The sequence below is a fragment of the Herpailurus yagouaroundi genome, unplaced genomic scaffold (assembly GCF_014898765.1).
Source record: "Herpailurus yagouaroundi ecotype Mexico unplaced genomic scaffold, PumYag 205, whole genome shotgun sequence".
Classification (NCBI taxonomy): Eukaryota; Metazoa; Chordata; class Mammalia; order Carnivora; family Felidae; genus Herpailurus; species Herpailurus yagouaroundi.
Window position 1 is genome coordinate 2,324,013 of NW_024412436.1, and position 16,634 is coordinate 2,340,646.

General features: G+C 39.3%; 1 protein-coding gene across 1 annotated transcript in view; it reads right to left on the reverse strand.

The window, feature by feature from the left end:
• Positions 1-364: 364 nt before the first annotated feature.
• The window catches only part of MROH9 (maestro heat like repeat family member 9), a 47,076-nt gene continuing 30,806 nt past the window's right edge, over positions 365-16,634 (reverse strand). The window contains exons 12-17 of the mRNA XM_040451647.1: positions 14,105-14,281; positions 11,298-11,450; positions 11,076-11,196; positions 10,378-10,476; positions 2,673-2,735; positions 365-865 (exon numbers count right to left, since the gene is read on the reverse strand). Of these exons, the coding sequence (XP_040307581.1) occupies positions 579-865; positions 2,673-2,735; positions 10,378-10,476; positions 11,076-11,196; positions 11,298-11,450; positions 14,105-14,281 (900 nt within the window). The 3' untranslated portion in view covers positions 365-578. The remainder of the gene's footprint in view (positions 866-2,672; positions 2,736-10,377; positions 10,477-11,075; positions 11,197-11,297; positions 11,451-14,104; positions 14,282-16,634) is intronic.

Consider the following 16,634-nt stretch of genomic DNA (forward strand, 5'->3'; position numbering starts at 1 on the left):
TGGGCACAGCATCACCTTCCCCACAGGCCTCAGCTCTCCCCACTCTTTCCTTGCCGACCTGTGTCCTTAACAAAGTCTCTATCTCTCCCCCAACACTCTTCTTGCCTCAGTGTCTCCAACAAGAATGCAATAATACAGGGGCTCCCCTTCGTCCTGCAGTGCAAGTTCCGTTCCTTCCTTTTTGAAACTTGCCTGGGCAGCATTTGCCCAAGCAGGATGAAACAGCCATGCTGTGACTCTCCTGAGAACAGAAACCCTGTTTATATCATCCAGATGTCCCCACCGCCTAGCATCGTGCCTGGTACTTGGAAGGTGTTCAGTAGACGCAGGTTGATTTGATCAAAATCAAGAGCTTCTCATCAAATGCTTTGCTTATATGATTTTTCAATTTTATTAGCGGATTTGATGAGGTGAACTCTCTGCTCAGCATCAAACATAAAGAAGCAATAGATTTCTCCATTTGAATAGAGAGTTAAGAAGCGACAGGAAAGGCTTCCAGCATCCTTCAGAAAAGCACGTAACTATAGACTCAAGTCATCAGGTGGGAAAGGAAAATCATTCCTCTTCTGGGAAGTTCTTCAAGTCTCATTCTTTACAAACATGTATACATAATTCTCATCGGTAAGTCCTTCCTTGTCACCATCGGTTTCCTTAATCTTCATAGGACTGCTGGCCAGGTTGTTGGGCCAGTTATAATTGTAAAGAGGCTTCAATTTTTTTATATAGATGAAGTGAAATAATCTTCGGAAAGTTTGTTTAACGTGTGAGGACGTCAGTCTATGGGCTATTTCCTTAAAAATTTTGTGGGTGATTTCTGCCAACTGCCTGATGATGGGATCTTCATCCCAAAGCACTCTGTCAATAGCTGTTAAGAGCAGAAGAACCTTTAGTTCAAGACGTCTCTTTTGTGGTCGAGAAGCTCAAACCCTGAACAAACACTATGTCTCACAGAGTCTCTCCTTCTCTCCTCTCCACCCTTAAATTTCACTATTTTGGCTAGAAGCAGCCTGGAAGTTTTATCTGCTATCCCCACCAGACCTCATTAAAAGAAAAATAGGGGGGTGCCTGGGTGGCGCAGTCGGTTAAGCATCCGACTTCAGCCAGGTCACGATCTCACGGTCCGTGAGTTCGAGCCCCGCGTCAGGCTCTGGGCTGATGGCACAGAGCCTGGAGCCTGTTTCCGATTCTGTGTCTCCCTCTCTCTGCCCCTCCCCCGTTCATGCTCTGTCTCTCTCTGTCCCAAATAAATAAATAAACGTTGAAAAAAAATTTAAAAAAAAAATAAATAAAAGAAAAATAGGAATTCTCACTAAACATTGACTGAGTGCCTGTCATGTGCTAAGCATTCTGCTACATGGCATAAATATACATTCATCAAGAGGCTCAGTAGTACTCATAATAATGAGAAAAGTTGGAATCTGTCTAAACATTCATCAACAGAGAACCACGTAAAAATCCGTCATATCATAATGAAATGGCACACACATATTACCACGATGATGCAAACCCCTGTTTCTTGGCATGAATATATGAATATTGGCATGAATATATGAGGAAATGAGAAAGTTACACACCTTTTTGGTAATTCAAAAAATAAATATATAATAGCTTATATTCTTGAAAAATATCTGAGATAATACATATACCAAAAGGCTAATGTCATTATATCCAGACACCAGGCTTGTGGGAGTTATTTTCTTCTTAACAAGAAGAAATGGTGGGGGGAGGGGAGGACAGATGTGGAAAAGGGAGGAGAAGGAGCAGGAAGAGAAGGGGGGGAGAAAGAAGATTCTGAGGACACGGAGGCAGAATTACAGGGCTTAGCATTTGCAGGTTGTCCACAGGTAGGTATTGAAGAAATGAGTGAATGGGGGGAATGAGGGAATAAAAAAGGAAGATCATAATGTGTCGATGTCGGTTCATCAGTTGTAACAAACATCTGGAGTGGGGGAGACGTTGATGGTGGGGGAGGCTGTGCAACATTGTGAGGGCAGGAGGTATATAGGAAATCTCTGTACCTTCCTGTCAATTTTGCTGTAAATCTAAAACTGCTTTAAAAAATAAAGTCTATTACACACACACACACACACACACACGGAAGGGAGGGAAGCTGCCACCCTATTTTCTATCCCACCTGTTTGTAAATCTGATCCTGATGAGGAAATAGAGGCTAAGAGAGAGATGCCAAAGTTCGGACATCTTGAGAGCAAACACTGTTCCTTAATTCTCTCCGGTGCAAGTGGAGAAAGGGGAGGGAACGGAAGGGAGGAAAGGGAAGCAGAAAAGGGAAAGGAAGAAAGAAAAGAAAGGAAAAGAAAGGAAAAGAAAGGAAAAGAAAAGAAAAGAAAAGAGAAGAGAAGAGAAGAGAAGAGAAGAGAAGAGAAGAGAAGAGAAAAAAAGAAAAGGAAAAGAAAAGAGAAAAGAAAAGAAAAAAGAAAAGAGAAAAGAAAAGAAAAGAAAAAAGAAAAGAAAAGAAATAAAAGAAGAGAAGAGAAAAGAAAAGAAAAAAGATACCCTTTAACCTAGTTTTTCCATTGATTCCTCCCTACCACCCTCCTCCCGTCCCTGGCACCATTATAGAACACCTATGTGAATTGAATCACAGACAGTGAATTCATTTAGACTTATACATAACTCATACATACAGATTTCATTATAACTTCAACACTTACCTTCAAGCATGACTTCAATTTCATCTCTGAGCAGTAAATGGCCACCTGATTTTGCCAAGTACCCTACGCACAAAGTAGTATTAGAGTGACCCCAAAATACATTGTGGAAATGCATCCTCTAATCTAGCTGCCTCCATAGCTTTCCTCAAAGCAAACCATGTCTTAGATTATCCTTGGAACACCTTTTAGTGCTTTCAAATAATTATTATTTAATGATACTTTTTATGGAGATATATTTATGTGTATCAATGTGCATAAATCATATTGGCACAGCTCAGTGCATGATTACTGAGAACATTTCTAGCTCCACTTAGGTCATTAAATAGAAAAACTGCTACCATTCCAGAAGTCTCTGGCATGCCCTTCCCAATCTCCTCCCCCACCCCTTAGATTATTCTTTAGCTCAACTTGTTGTTGAGCATTATTGGGAGGTTCATCCAACTTCTTTAATGAAGCAATAGTTCATTCATTTCCACTGCTACATATCAGGAGTTGGCAAATAAAGTTTTCTTGGAACAAAGCCAAGCTCATTGGCTCATATATTTATGTATTATCCATTGCTACTTTTATCCATTCTACTTTTATGGCAGAGCTGAGTAGTTTTGACAGAGACCAACAGTACTAATATTTTAAAACAATTACTATCTGTTCCTTTACAGAAAAAGTTTGCTGAACGCTGTTATGTGATACTCCATCTTATGAATGCAGCATTTAAAAAAATCCATTCTGCTGCTGCTGAACAATTTGAGGCTATACGAATAATGATATTATCATGGGCATTCTTGTACATAAATTTTGGTATGCATTTGTACGCATTAATGTTTGGTATGTAGCTAGCAGAAGACTTATTGGCTAAGGGATATGCTTATCTTCCCCTTTAATCGTTACCGTTAAACAGTTTCCATAGTGGTTGTATCAATTTTCACTCCCACCTGTAACTATGAACATTTCCATTGCTTTGCCTCCTACCACTTGACATTGTTAGTCTTTTTCCTTTCAGTTATTCTCATGGATTTGGTGGCATCACACTGTGATTTTCTTTGCTGTTTTGGTCATGATTAATAAGAATTTTATATAGTGTTTATTGGCCACTTTTATTATTTTTTTTCTTGAATTCACTCTGTATTTATTTATTTCTTTTTCTTTTTTTTATTTATATATGAAATTTATTGTCAAATTGGTTTCCATACAACACCCAGTGCTCATCCCAAAAGGTGCCCTCCTCAATACCCATCACCCACCCTCTCCTCCCTCCCACCCCCCATCAACCCTCAGTTTGCTCTCAGTTCTCAACAGTCTCTCATGCTTTGGCTCTCTCCCACTCTAACCTCTTTTTTTTTTTTTTTTTCCTTCCCCTCCCCCATGGGTTCCTGTTAAGTTTCTCAGGATCCACATAAGAGTGAAACCATATGGTATCTGTCTTTCTCTGTATGGCTTATTTCACTTAGCATCACACTCTCCAGTTCCATCCACGTTGCTACAAAAGGCCATATTTCATTTTTTCTCATTGCCACGTAGTATTCCATAGTGTATATAAACCACAATTTCTTTATCCATTCCTCAGTTGATGGACATTTAGGCTCTTTCCATAATTTGGCTATTGTTGAGAGTGCTGCTATGAACATTGGGGTACAAGTGCCCCTATGCATCAGTACTCCTGTGTCCCTTGGATAAATTCCTAGCAGTGCTATTGCTGGGTCATAGGGTAGGTCTATTTTTAATTTTCTGAGGAACCTCCACACTGCTTTCCAGAGCGGCTGCAACCAATTTGCATTCCCACCAACAGTGCAAGAGGGTTCCCGTTTCTCCACATCCTCTCCAGCATCTATAGTCTCCCGATTTGTTCATTTTGGCCACTCTGACTGGCGTGAGGTGATACCTGAGTGTGGTTTTGATTTGTATTTCCCTGATAAGGAGCGACGCTGAACATCTTTTCATGTGCCTGTTGGTATTGGCCACTTCTATATTTCTTTTGTAAAATGCCTGTTCTGACAAGTCCCTTGCCTGTTTTTATATTGAGTTGTCTTTTACTTATGTATTTGTAGGCGTTTTTATTCTGGGTACTAATCTTTTTATTTATTTATTTTTTTTTTTTTTAAATTTTTTTTTCAACGTTTATTTATTTTTGGGACAGAGAGAGACAGAGCATGAATGGGGGAGGGTCAGAGAGAGAGGGAGACACAGAATGTGAAACAGGCTCCAGGCTCTGAGCCATCAGCCCAGAGCCCGATGCGGGGCTCGAACTCATGGACCGCGAAATCGTGACCTGGCTGAAGTCGGACGCTCAACCGACTGCGCCACCCAGGCGCCCTGGTACTAATCTTTTTAAATGTTACATGCCTTACAAATTCTTCTCCTGCTTTGGGGCTAAACTTTTCCATTTTTTTTTTAATAAACAGAAGTCTTTAATTTTAATGTAGTCTAGTTCACCATCTTTTTATTTATGGTTAGTGAATTTTGGGGTCCTTATAAGAAATCTTTGCTGTCTCAAGGTCATCCTGGTATCCTACTACTCAGTATTTACTTCTAGAAGCTTTATTGTGTTACCTCTTACACTTTTGGATTGTAGATCCAACTGTAATTATATTGCATAAAATAGGAGTCAAGATATTTTTTATATCCCTGTGTGATTAACCCAGAACCGTTAAAGCAAACACTGTCCTTTCCCTACTGCTGTGCAGGGTCACTTGTATCATAATTGTGTGTGTGGCGGGGGCAAGGGGGGGGGGTAGTGTCTTGACTTCGTTCGATCACAATGCCACTGCCACATTACCTTAATGTATACTGTGTCCTGATATCTACCCAGTAGTATAAGTTTTCAACGTTGTGGTTCTTCCTTAAATCATCTTGGCTATTCTCAAACCATTACATTTTCATGTAAAATTTAGAATCAGCTTGTCTCATTTCAATTTTTTTTTTAATTTTTTTTTCAACGTTTTTTATTTATTTTTGGGACAGAGAGAGACAGAGCATGAACGGGGGAGGGGCAGAGAGAGAGGGAGACACAGAATCGGAAACAGGCTCCAGGCTCTGAGCCATCAGCCCAGAGCCCGACGCGGGGCTCGAACTCGGACCGCGAGATCGTGACCTGGCTGAAGTCGGACGCTTAACCGACTGCGCCACCCAGGCGCCCCTCATTTCACACACACACACACTCACTCACACTCAGAGCCCCCCTGGTGAGATTTTGTTTGGGATTGCACTGAATTTACAGATCAGTTTGGGGAAGAGTCGAAGCTACCATACTCTCTGATCCTTTAGTCCACCAACATTACACATCTAAGTTTCTAAAAATTGTCTCAGGGTTTTCTGGTTTTCTGTACCCATCTTGGGCATGGTTCTGTAGTTTTATTTTGAGTTATTTCAGGATTTTTTGGTGCTATTGTATTAGGCATTTTCAAAAGTTTGATTTCCCGATGGTTTATTCTTAGTATATAGAAATCTGATTGATCTTTGTATTTTGATGCTATGTCTAGAAAGCTTGCTAAGTTTATGTATTAATACAAACAATTTTTCTGAATTCCTTCCAGTGTTCTAAATATTTTTAAATATAATTATTTATCTACATATTTTAAAAGTTTTATTTTCCTTTTACAAACCTAGATGTGTTATTTCTTGTTATTACCTTATTTCAGTTTTGGAAAATTCTTGGCCTTTACCCTTCAAATATTTTTGTCTCATTCTTCTTCCTCTCTCCTTATGGATGTGTATTTCTCACCTTTTCACCATGTCTCATACTCTTATGCTCTTTTCCTATTTTCTACTCTTATCTCTTCAAACTTTGATCTTGAAGCTGAATATTTTGTTCTGACAGATCTAATTCTCAAAGTCTCTTTTCAGGTCTTTCTAATCTGCTGTTAATTTTACCCACTGAATTATGCATTCCATTTTATTAATCTTTTAAACACATTTATAATTTCTATTTTAAAGCTCATTCAAGAATTGTATATGCTGGATTCTATTTCCACTGTTTGGTTTTTTCTTGCATTAAAAAATTCTTTCTATATGTCTGGTTTTTTTTTTTAATTTTATTTTATTAAATGTCAGCTATTTTTTACAGAATTCTATGCTGATAATGGGAATTTTTAGGAATTTCTTGTCGTTTCTTATGGATTTATAAAGAATCTTCGGACAGTGAGAACTCACCCTTCATTTGTGGTATCATCTCAATTTGGGTTCTGACTGTTTATAGTGGTTTTGCCCTGCAGAAGTATTTACTTTTTTTTCATAGTTTATCGATCTTTTCCTCATGGTTCCTAGATTTTGACCTTTACTTTAGAAAGGTCTTGCCCACCCCATGACTATACAATAAATTTTTCCATACTATTCTACTTTATTTATCATTATGGTTTCATTTTTAGCATATGAGCCTTTGACTATCTGGAATTTATTTGAAGTAAGTAAGTAAGATAGGAATGAAATAATTTTTGAAATTCCAGATGGCTCACCAGGTGTCCCGAAGCTATTTAAGGAAGATTCTATATTCTCATCCCTGTTAGTTAAAGCCAATGATTCACTTTAAAACACTGCATGTTTTGATAGTTATTTCTGGACGGTACTTTGTTCTACTTGTTTGTCTATTTATTCCATGTGATTTTAAGTACTGTAGCTGTATTAATATCTGATAGAGCTAGTCCCCCACCCCCACCCCTGGCCCCATCTTTTTTTTTTCTCTTGGTCAGAATTTCCTGGATATTCTTGCGTGCTAACTTTCCACATTATTTTTAGAATCAACATGTCAGTTTTGCAAAAAGAAAGCCATACTGATATTCGAATTGGCAGTGCATTCCATGCATAGATCCATGTAGGAAAGAATTGGCACATTTTATTTTCTTTGTTTTTTTTTTTAAGTTTATTTATTTATTTTAGAGAGGGGGGAAAGGACAGGGAGAAAGAGAGAGAGCGAATCCCAAGCAGGCTCTGTGGAACCCGATGTGGGGCTTGGATTCACGACTCTGAGGTCATGAACTGAGCTGAAATCAAGAGTTGGACGCTCAATGGACTGAGCCACCCAGGCACCCCAGAACTGGCACGTTTTTAAATTTGATTCTTTCTTTCCCAAAATTTGGTTTATACCCTTCTATTTTTTCAGATCTTCTTTGTGTCTTTCAGTAATACTTGCAAGGTTTTTTTTTTTTTTCCATAGAAATATTGCACACATTGTAGTTTCTTTTTCCATCTCCCTTCCTTCCTTTCGTCTGTCCGTACTTCTTTCATTCCTTCCTCCCTCACTCATCTCCCACCCGCCCCCCGGGACTCTTATTTCTTTTTCTTTTCTTCCTTTCCCCCCTCTTTGGTGCTCTCTCCTTTTCCCTTCCTTCTTCTTTCCTCTCTCTTCTTTTCATTCCATTTAGGATTTTGTAGGCACTATTCTACTTTATTTTAGGGTTGAATACCGAAGTGGAGAAATCTAAGGCCAGATTTACTTATTTTGTAACTTATAGATGACACTTCCCCCCCTAAATGCTCAAAGAATTCTTTAACTGTGAAGTTCCATAACTTCATTAGGAAATGTCTTAATGCTGCATTCTGTATAAAATGTTTCTTGAAAAACATTTTATCAGACCTCAGTTTATTTAATTCTTTTATTTCTTAAATTATACCTCCTTTTTAAGTTTATTTATTTTGAGGGAGACAGAGAGCATGAGCAGGGGAGGGGCAGAGACAGAGGGAGAGAGAGAGAGAATCCCAAGCAGGCTCTGCACTGTCAAGGCAGAGCCTGACGTGGGGCTCAAACTTAACCAAACCATGAGATCATGACCTCAGCGGAAACCGAGAGTTGGATGCTTAACCGACTGAGCCTCCCAGGAGCCCCTTAAGTTATACCTTTGGAATGAACGCCTTTTTGCTCTAATCATTTTCTTTAAAAATTTTTTAAAAATTTTTTTAATATTTATTTATTTTTGAGAGAGAGAGAGACAGAGACAGAGACAGAATGCGAATCGGGGAGGGGCAGAGAGAGAGGGAGACACAATCCAAAGCAGGCTCCAGGCTCTGAGCTGACCGCAGAGAGCCTGACACGGGGCTCAAACTCACCAGCCATGAGAACATAACCTGAGCCGAATTTGGACGCTTAACTGCCTGAGCCACCCAGGTGCCCCTAATCATTTTTCTTCTTCAGGGATATTTATGCATAGTTGGCATTTCTTTTATCTATCTTCTGGATTGCTCATTGCCCCTTAGCTTTTCAAACTGTTTCTTGCCGGTTTTCATTCCTCTTGCTAGCATTTCTCAACCCTGTACCTGTTGTTCCCTCCTTCCTAAGGTTCTCAACAAGCTATATTTTCTCTTCTGCTGGTTATAGTGTACTGATGGTTATGTAGTTTTTTTCTTACGCTTTCCCCCCATTCTTTGAAAGCTGATTTTTCCTGTGCTCCCATTCTCCTATCATATACTGCCCGTGTGTTGACATTATACCTTAGATCTTTACATAACAAAGTTTTGGGTTCACAGAAATATATATCATGGTTTTTATCTGGTCTGTAGAAACAGTTTCTAATTTTTTTTTTTTGTCCTCCATTTTCCCCATGGAAATACCTCTGTAGAAAGGTAATGCCTTTTTCAATTATTTATTTTGGGATCTTGCAATATTAGTTATAGAGGACTGTTTGCAGAAAGTTCCAGGGTAGAATTCAGGATAGGAGCTCTTTCCGGTTTGAAATAAAGTTCTTATGACACAGGATTTTCTGCACGTTTGTGTTGCGTTGCTCCTCTAAGCCCCAGAGAGATTGTGAGCTCTAGTGATGAGCCTGGTTTGATTTGTCTTCTACCTTCGCTGACTGACAGACTCCTCTCTACAAGTCCGACTGACATGACCATTTCCTCAGTCCTGGGTGCCCCTGCTACTCCATGATGCTAAATAGGGTCAAGGGAAGATCCCACTACCAAACAGGGAGCTCACTTCCTGTCATTCCAAATAAAGGTTTATTAATTTCAATCTTTATGGTAACAAACTAGTGAGGGGGGACAAAACCCCTGTTTGGTCGGGTTTGTACAAGATCAAAAACTTTAGTTGTCCTCTGTTAGAATCTTCCTACACCTCCCCTCCCGCCACAACACTTTTGAAAGAACTTTATTGGATTCAGTAGCATTTCCTCATCTGTAATTTGTAGTTACAGTTGTCCTGTTTTATTGAAGATGGTATTTGTATTTTTTATATTCTTCTTGCTCTTTGGGTAGATTTTTAGGCAGTGAAGGGGAAGAATTAGCAATGGTTTGCCACCATCTTAAAATCTGAAATTCATCCTGTTGAATGCACTTTGTATAATAATACTTACTGTGTTAGCAAATAGAACTCTATTCTCATCACATATCTAACTTTGATTAATAGATACCACCATGGCAGGTGCTGCCCCTCATAAACCAAGAAAATTTGTATTTTTTTAAGAAAGACTTCCAGGGGCGCCTGGGTGGCGCAGTCGGTTAAGCGTCCGACTTCAGCCAGGTCACGATCTCGCGGTCCGTGAGTTCGAGCCCCACGTCAGGCTCTGGGCTGATGGCTCGGAGCCTGGAGCCTGTTTCCGATTCTGTGTCTCCCTCTCTCTCTGCCCCTCCCGCGTTCATGCTCTGTCTCTCTCTGTCCCAAAAATAAATAAACGTTGAAAAAAAGAATTAAAAAAAAAAAAAAAAAAGAAAGACTTCCAGCTGCTACCCCATTCTGTACCTTGTAAGGCAAATTAAAAAATGAGAATTGAATTTTATTTACCAATTAAAATAACTGATGCTTTCCTCAGATATATTCGGGAGCTTCTCAGGAACCCCAAGGTGTCAGATATCAAATCTGTAATGTAGTTCTCATGAGAAACACGCCGAAAATCCCACTGGGGGGGGGGCGCAATCTCAGTCATTGGCAAAAGCATGTTTCTTCTAGAGAGGCTTCCAGAAAAAAGAGCTTGGTTGCTTATACCAAATTAGGAGCAATTTAAACCTTGGAGATATCTACGTATACACTTTACCCTTTTGTTTGGAGATGTTATTCAGTTTATTATATGATTCCTAAGCCCAACTTTGTGTTTCCAACTTTTGCGTAGCGTTCTTCCAGCCCCACTTGTCTATTGCTGCAATTCATGCTGGTTTCCAGAACACCAGCTCATTAAGATGACGACAAAGTAACTCCAGTTTTGCTTCTGGTGATCTGAAATGCTGTTCCTACGTTTATCACCATCCGTAGCTCAAAGTAAGTGGGTTGGAGAAAGATAATCAGAGGCGATCCATGTTGGGGAAGAAGCAGAAAATTTAATTTTTTTCTGGTCTTAAGCCCTGGCTTGTAACTATTCATGTCTTATCTTTTCTTCACATTCCTTCTCCAGGGTCCACTCTTGTCCCTGACACACCTTTCATCACTTTGGGTCTCCTTTCAAGTTATTTCTAGAACTCCTAAGGTAGTAAACATTGTGGGGTTACTTACAAGATTGTTACAGATGTTGAGCACCACCAGCTCAAAATTGTAATATTTGTCTTTGAGCAAATAAGATGTTGACCAGTTTAATTCTGAGGTACAGATTGTTAATGTATGTCTACATGCCTGTGAAGCAGAAAAAGGTCACTGAGGATCTGCTCGTCTGATGTTACCAAAAACACTATGATTCTATGCAAAACTAGGAAAAATGAGATCACAGGACTTACTTTAACTACACTGATATCTGTGTCCTCCAAAAACAGGATCAGGGGCACCAAGCCTCCAAGAACCACATCATTTAGCATCCACATGTAATGACTCATGTCCCTGAGTAATTCACCAAAGTGTCGAATGGCCATACTCCGAATGCCTTCATTACTCTACAATATGCACACAGAGAAAGGTCACATATGAGGATATTACTAAGGCTTTTTTCTTTAAGCAGTGGGAGATACATATCTCACACTTGTGTATATATGTTTAAATATATTTACATGTATATATACTATATGTGTATATATACCATGTAGATATATGTACATACATACATATATATAATTATAATTATCATTTATTTTTAGAAAAGATTCATCTCAGTCTAAGTAGTCAGCTTTTTTCTGATTGGAAAATAAAGATTCGCTTAATCAAATTCAGATGCGTTATGAAAATTCCCTGTGAAAAGTGTTTCTTAAATTCAGGAAGACGGTATTTAAGAACGTTCTAAAAATATAAATTGGAATAATCTGTATAACCTGGAAGTAATTTCTATAAAGGTGCTTAAAGTAACCATGGTGCATTCAAAGGCTGGAGGCCTTTGCAGATTACTGGTGAATACCAATGGGAACTCTTTGCATATTGGCATAAGAACCAGGTTTCTAAGAGCTTGCTTATGCCAAATAGGAAGGTTTTGGGATTATAAAAAGCTAGGAGAGAAAAACTGCAAGTCAGAGAAAAGGTTAATCTTTAAAAATATCGTATCACTTCCCAGTTTTTGTTCATGATTTCATTAATTGCTTTTCCTTTCTGTTTTCAGAAATATATTAGATATATTCCCAGCAAAATACAAATGGCTAATGTGGCTTTGTATGTTCCTTCCCGGAGGTAACAAATGTGGAAGAAAGCTAAAACCTAAAGCAATGGTCATCAAGTCATGTCCTTGGGGCTAGGAAGCTGATGTAAACAAGCAAAGCAGGTAGCAGGGAGAGAGGGCGGGGCTTGAAGCAGAGGGCTCTGGCCTCTCTCACAGAGGGCACCAAGCTCCTGCAGACTGTTGCCAAATGGGTTTGTGGGCTCCAGTATTCTCAAATCTTCTGGTATTTCATTTACAATTCAGATTTCTGTGAGAAATCTCCCAGTTTAAAAATAATGGACTCAGACAACAGTCTAAATGTAACACCAATGACATAAAATGACAGCCAAATGTAACACACCCACAAAGTGCATTCATCTGTGGGTTACCTGTTGTATCCTTAGTCTACAGGAAGATATGCTAACCATTGAAAGCCTATCTGGACCAGTGGAAAGAGCTTTTAGTGCCCCACACCTGATGAAATCCTGTTTTTATTCCCCATAGATTAAGCTTGAGCAAATTATTCTTTTCTTTTAAAATGGAGACACATAGCGGGGCGCCTGGGTGGCTCAGTCGGTTAAGCGGCCAACTTCGGCTCAGGTCATGATCTCGCAGTCCGTGAGTTTGAGACCCGCGTCAGACTCTGTGCTGACCGCTCAGAGCCTGGAGCCTGTTTCGGATTCTGTGTCTCCCTCTCTCTCTGACCCTCCCCCGTTCATGCGCTGTCTCTCTCTGTCTCAAAAATAAATAAACATTAAAAAAAATTTAAAAAAAAAATGGAGACACATAGTGTCATAGTTTCATTGATATCCAGTAGTTTTCAAATACTCTATGTCCGAGGGATGACTTAGGGTAAATCGATATTTGGTACTTTCCTCTCTGGTTTTGCCTCTTTTCATTTGGTTTGGTTTGATTATTTATTTAGTTTAGTTTAGTTTAGTTTAGTTTAGTTTTTTTTTCCCAAGTGATTTCATTTTGGAAATAATTTATTACATGGACATTCCCACTACTTATTAACTGTGTGAACTTGGCCAAATATTCATTTCTCTTTGCTTTATTTTCCTTACATGTAAACTGGATAATAGTAATAGAGTTGTTTAGAGAATTATATGAGGTAGTCCATGTAAATCCCTTAGAATAGTGATTGGTACTTAGTAAATGCTCAATAAATCCATTTACCATTATTATTACTATGTCCTTATGAAAATAATTTTTGCCACTAAATTTATTTTTTTTTTATAATTTAATAATCTGTTCCCTTCTTCAATGAAACCTGAATAATTAAGAGCCTATAAATTTTGGCAAAATAATTTTCTACGAAATAATTCTCTGGTTCACAAACAACTCATAGAAGTGTTTAAAAATAAATAGATTCTCCATGGCATACCAAAGTGTTGTTGCTTATTAAAATATCTTGCTTTCACCCAACTTTTCTGGAACACATTTACTATACAAAATGAGAATTTTCAAAATGCACAACTTTTTGATGAAAGACCTTTTACTTAGAGTTTTATATGATAATAACTAACACATTTGGGGCATTGTACCCGTCATCTCTAATGCCCATAATGCACCTGCCACTGTCTCTATTTTATAGGGGGAGAGGCTGGAACATTAAGAGACTAAGTCACCTGCTCAACATTTCACAGCTCATAAGAGGCAGAACAGGGATTTGAACCCAGGGAATCCAGACCCAGGGTTAGCCAAGATACAGCTACTGAGCTACAATTCCTCTTTCATGCAAAGACAGAGGCTATTTTTTGCTTCTCTTTTCTTATGGGCCGACTTTTCCAGGTCCTCACGGGTTAGTTTTATATGTATATAACTATATAGAGAGAGATTGTACTTCTTTGGCTCATATTGTTATCTCTGGAAAAGATGGTGCTTCTGCACAAAATGCCTATCTTCTGGGCCTTCAGCTTATCTATAAAACCGAATGATGTCACGTATGTAACTGTAACTCACGTGATCCATCAGAGGGCAGTAGCTGGAAGCAATCCTAATACACAAAGAAGAGTAGGTCACCTTGTCCAGTTTGCCTAAAAGTCTTCGAAGGGTGAGTAAGGCCCGAATTATAACAGTCTTTTCTTTTGAGAGGAAGGCATCCAAGATCGATATTAATAAGCTGCAGACATTTTCTATCTATAGATACAAGAGGAAAATGGTTGGATTTTGGAGCTAGAAGGAGACTTGGGGTAGCATTTGGTACCAAACACACCAGAGTTTGGGCAGGATGCAGGGGTGTGGGGGGGGTTGCCCCCAGACAGTCAACTGTCACATTGTCAAAAATTTTGTAAGCTGGTTGTTAAAAGACTCTCAACTCTAGACAACAAACTGATGGCTGCCAGAGGGGAGGGGGGTGGGCAGAGGGTGAAATAGGTGAAGGGGATCAAGAGTACACTTATCACAATGAACACCCCATGGGTGACGTATAGAGTTGTTGAATCACTCTATTGCACACCTGAAACTAATATAATACAGCATGTTAACTACACTGGAATCAAAATTTAAAAAGTCACTTTTAAAAACCAAGTTTGGTAAATCTGTAAAGAAATAAAACAACGGTAATAAATACTCAAAACTTATCACTTCCTATTTCTTTGCCTCCAGTTTACTCTTATATGCCATTGAGGGCATATGATACACGTATCCTATCTGTATGGTAGGAATATTAAATTGTGATGTGCTACTGTGTATCTCTCCCCAATTCTTTGTTTAATGACGCCCCAATGACAGCTTGAAATTAGCCACATTGAGAGTACCTACACCAGAGAAATTGGTGTTATTTCCAGAGAGGTGACCGTTAAGCATTCACTAGCACATCACGAACAGTGTGACCTCTAAACCGGGTGCCAGTGACTTGTGTGGACGTGAGAGCCACCGAGCTGCCGAGCCAAGGCCTGGGAGTCAGAGACAGCAGATTATAAAGCAAGGAAAAAGGCAAAAAGGAGACACCTTCTCTTCTCAAAGAAGAGAAACAAAGGCTGGAAAGAAAAGAAGCAAAAGAAACAGAGACCATTTACCAAAAAAATAGCCAGAGGCCTTGCATCTGGCTAGAAAGTTGTCTTTACCAATAGATAGTATGTGATCTCAACCCAGCTCCCTCTCCACTGTTTCTCTCTTTCTCTCCTAGCTAACCTTGACATAGAATCTTCCTTTCAGTTGTTAATAACATTGGGAAGAGTGCCAGACAAGGCAACAAATAACTCTGATTACTAATAGAATATACACTGACATGTGTGATTTATTTAAAGCAAACAGACCATGGCTCATGTCTCTCTAAGTGCAAAAATGGGTGCCCACTGACCGGCTTTGAGCATTCAGAGACTATGCTTCATAGATAAACAAGGATTTATTATTAAATTTATTATTAAATCAACAATGGGTTATGGAATCAGCATAATGCCATTATGCGAGATACTTTGGGATGGGTGAAGTAGGTGATGGGGATTAAGGAGTGCACTTGTGATGAGCATTGGGTATTGCATGTAAGTGCTACTAAATTGTACATATGAAACTAATATTACACCGTATGTTAACTAACTGGAATTCAAAAAACAACTAAGGAAAAAGGAATTTATAAGAGAATTACAAAACGTAAGGGTATGCTTAGATTCAATCTTCCTGGAAAGCAAGAAGTGTTCACATGATTCAGTAGGAAACAGTGTAAGGCAGTGATTCTCAAGTTTAAACTGTGTTAGAATCACTTGGAAGACTTACAAAAACACAGGTTGGTGTCCCCCCCACCCCCACCCCAGGATTCCTGATTCCACAGGCCTGGGGTGGGGCCTGACAATTTGCATTTCTAACAAGTTTTCTGGGAGATGCTGACACGGCTGGCCCAAGCATCATACATAGAGGATTTTTTTTTTTTTAAGTTTATTTATTTATTTTGAGACAGAGCAAGAGAGTCGGGGAGGGGCAGAGAGCGAGGGAGAGAGAGAATCCTGGGCAGGCTCTCCACTGTCTGCACAGAGCCTGACTCGGGGCTCGAACCCACAAACTGTGTGAGATTATGAGAGTCAGACGCTTAACTGACTGAACCACCCAGGTGCCCCATAGAGAATTTTTGATATAAAGTATTGTATAAGCGAGTGCTGACAGTTGGTGTGGCTCTGAGAAGAACGAGGCTGCCAGGTCAGAATATTCCGCGGAATTTGACTTGAGCTGAAAAAGGAGACAAATGTGAATATGTATGGGTGAAGGAGGAACGTGTTGTGAGGTGTGGAAGAAAAACCTTGAGCGAGGGCCCCAATATCGGAATTAATGTGTCAGCACCTGTGTGTATTGAAGGGGAAATTAACTTAACGTGTGCATGGTTTCGACTGAAAGAAAAGAGTTTGTGTAGGACGATGCTGCTCAATTCCAAGGGCAATGAATGATTTTGTGGGGAAAATGTAAACAAGGTCATTACGCTCCGGAATTTACTTACACCACCAGTTCTACTCAACCCAATTTTCTTGCCGACAAAACATCAGGCTTTGATACTGGGTTA